The following is a 3,434-nucleotide window of genomic DNA, read 5'->3' on the forward strand; positions in this document are numbered from 1 at the left end:
ATGTATTAATGTCTAAAGCACAATTTGTTGCATTTTTAATTTATTAATTGAAGCGATTGTAATATTCTTATTAAGCTTTACTTTTGAGAGAGTGGCAACTTCGTCGATGTTCCATGAAAAAATAAATGTATCCTTTTTGTTTTGTTTTTTAATAATTGCTAGATTTTTTGAAGTTATACTTCTTATGCGACTTCCAACAAGGTTGCGTTAAACGTTTAACGCTACATTTTTATTGGCCGGGAGATCACGTGGTAGGATCCAGTTTTCCCTCTTCCATATTGTTTTGGTTCTCACTAGCATAAAAATAATAAAAGTCATAAAAGTATTGGTTTTCTATAAATATTTTTTTAGTTTGATTTGATACACATATAATTTAATAGGGTAGTATTTTTTATTTTCAAATTTAGTGGTTAACAATTGTAAAAAATGAGTGAAAACAATCCCACGGACAATGCGAAGGACTTAAGGTTATGTCAAGGTACGACACTTGTGAATATCAATTGATTGTTTCTCTTCTGAAATTACATTATGACGCATTCACATACATTATTAATACAAATACATTTTCCAGGGCGAGACGATGAGGCTACCACAAGCACTTCCACTAGTTCAAGAGGTCCACGAGGGAAAAATGCACAATATTATCGTGATTACAGAGCACGGAAGCGAGCGGAGCAGGTAAAAGAGTCGAACTAGTGATCCTTCTACGACTGCTGATTCTTCTACAATTAACGTCGCAGATTGCGAAGTTCAACTTCTTCCACGCGGAGGGACTCCATGCACTATTTTTTTTATTTAAGTATATCTACTCATCAAAACGAATCTGAGATTCAGATAATGCGAGTAGCGCTGGCAATATTTTGAATTAGATAGCGTACTTTTATTTTATGTGTCATTAGTTAACAACTGTTTTTGATTGTACGTTAAACTAATATTGGCGTCCATGACAGGACATTACAAGATTAGTGTTCCGAATATATTTCATGCCATTAAAGGTTTTAAGCAAAAAGACTTAAAAATTGAAGCAGAAGAGATTGGCATAGATATACCAATCCATGCAACTACAGTAATAAAAGATTTAATTTTAAATAGTGTTGATTATAAAAATGATACTGAGTTTGTCAAAGAAATTTTGGTGACGACTATTGAGGAAAGAAAACAACAAAAACAGTATAAAAAAGAACGACTAGAAAAAGAAGGACTAGAAAAAGAAAGACTAGTGAAAGAAAGATTAAAGAAAGAAAGACTAGAACAAGAAAGACTCGAAAAAGAAAGACTAGTGAAAGAAAGACTAAAGAAAGAAAGACTAGAAAAAGAAAGACTAGTGAAAGAAAGACTAAAGAAAGAAAGTCTAGAAAAAGAAAGACTAGAAAAAGAAAGACTAGTGAAAGAAAGACTAAAGAAAGAAAGACTAGAAAAAGAAAGACTAGTGAAAGAAAGACTAGAAAAAGAAAGACTAGAAAAAGAAAGACTAGTGAAAGAAAGACTAAAGAAAGAAAGACTAGAACAAGAAAGACTAGAAAAAGAAAGACTAGTGAAAGAAAGACTAAAGAAAGAAAGACTAGAAAAAGAAAGAGTAGAAAAAGAAAGACTAGTGAAAGAAAGACAAAAGAAAGAAAGACAAGAACAAGAAAGACTAGAAAAAGAAAGACAATTTGAACTCGAAAAAGAGGCTAGGCAATGAAACAGAGTTGGCGAGAATAAGCAAAAGAAAATTTCTGTCTGAATCAATCGAGGCAGCAACTCAAGAAAATATACCTTACTGAAGTTACAATTTAGACAATTTGGCGGTGATTTAAGAGAATGGTTACCGTTTTGGAGCCAATTCCAACACATTGAATTGATAAAGATGAAGATATAGCACCAGAGGATAAATTTCAGTACTTAGTGCAAGTAAAAATTTTCGGTTCAAGAGCTAGAGAAGTATAAGAGAGCTTCCCGCCAACCAGAACTAATTATAGTGTAGCAGTAAATAGTTTAAAGTCTCGTTTTGGAAAAGATGATCTTCTGGTAGAGGTATATATTAGAGAACTAATTAAATTAATAGTTTATGTGCAGACAAAGGGCATCAACTTCTCTCTTACATCGCTGGACGACAAACTTGAATTGAACATGCGGGATCTTGAGACTTTAGAAGTTACTACAGATAAATGCGGCTCAATTTTATATCCTATGGATGAACCTTGGTATCCCGATGATTTCCTGAAAGCCTGGCATAGGAACAATGCTTCCTTTGCACCTACCGAAGCGAAAGAGCGTTTAAACAATTTGATGGATTTTCTTAAAATTGAAGTTGAAGATGAAGAAAGGATATCTTTGGCGATAAAAGGTTTTGGTCTTGGAACAGATGTAGAAAAAAAGACACTTGGGAGAAAAAAACTGGGTTTAGAAGTTCCCAACTACAAATCATCTACTGCCACTGGGCTATTAACTACAGCAACACAAAAGAAACATAAATCGTTTGCCTTTTTCGAAGGAAAGCAGCCCTCAAACCCAGACTGTTTTTCAGCACAAAAGATGAGTTTAACTAAGAAGCAAAATGTTTTAAAATAGAAAGGCTGCTGATTTTTATGTCTTACTTATGGACATCGAGTTCGACTCTGTCGTGCATTCTTGAGGTGTGTGATTTGTGGAAGAAGACATTGCTTTTAATGTGCCATACTTTCTCTAAAAGCAAAAAATATGTGCAGAAAAAAGAGGAAGTGAATTTGTCAGAGAATGAAGTAAATTTGGCTAACACTAGAAGAGGCCTTAAAGTATTTCTTCAAACTTTAAGGGTTAAGTTAATTTCTGATAGAATGATAATGCAATCACGAGCGATTTTGGATTCTAGTTCACAAAGATCTTATGTTTCAAAATATATCGTTGAGAAAATGGACTATTTCCTCAGTGAGGAGAGACCCAGTGAATCATTCGTTGCTAGGAGGTTTTGTTCCGGAAGGATACAAGATAAGACTGGCGAATCTCAATGAAAGTTTTAGGTGCAACTTTGAAGCCTTTGAAGCAACTTAATATTCTTCATAAGTTTTACTTTCGAGAGAGTGGCAACTTTGTCGATGTTCCATGAAAAAATAAATAGATCGTTTTATAGTGTTTTTTTTAATAATTGCTTCATTCTAACACAACGTTTTAAACAAAGCGTTTTCCAAGATTCAAGCAATATTTAGCTAGCAAAGAGGCAAGTATTACATAATAACATGCAACATCATGAGATCATCTCTGTGATCGTCATTTGAAATACCACAATATATTCAACTAAGAGGCTTCGCCCCCTGCTCGCTGGCGCTCACCAACCCCCGGAACTGCTTTCACAGTTCATTTCGGATTGCTTCGCAATCCAATGCTCGCTTTGCTCGCTCATTGGATACGTTCTTAACGTCTAGTTTTTGTATACTTTTTTTGAAAACTGAAGTTCCGAAAACTTTTCACTGTAG

At 34.2% G+C, this 3,434-nt stretch overlaps 1 protein-coding gene across 1 annotated transcript; it reads left to right on the forward strand.

Moving 5' to 3' along the window:
• Window positions 1-943: 943 nt before the first annotated feature.
• Window positions 944-1,684, forward strand: LOC139426106 (apical junction molecule ajm-1-like). The gene has a single exon (XM_071183808.1). It carries the CDS (start codon window positions 944-946, stop codon window positions 1,682-1,684), a length of 741 nt encoding a protein of 246 aa, XP_071039909.1.
• The last annotated feature ends 1,750 nt before the right edge of the window (window positions 1,685-3,434 follow it).

This window comes from Parasteatoda tepidariorum, chromosome 7, assembly GCF_043381705.1.
Source record: "Parasteatoda tepidariorum isolate YZ-2023 chromosome 7, CAS_Ptep_4.0, whole genome shotgun sequence".
In the NCBI taxonomy this organism is placed as follows: Eukaryota; Metazoa; Arthropoda; class Arachnida; order Araneae; family Theridiidae; genus Parasteatoda; species Parasteatoda tepidariorum.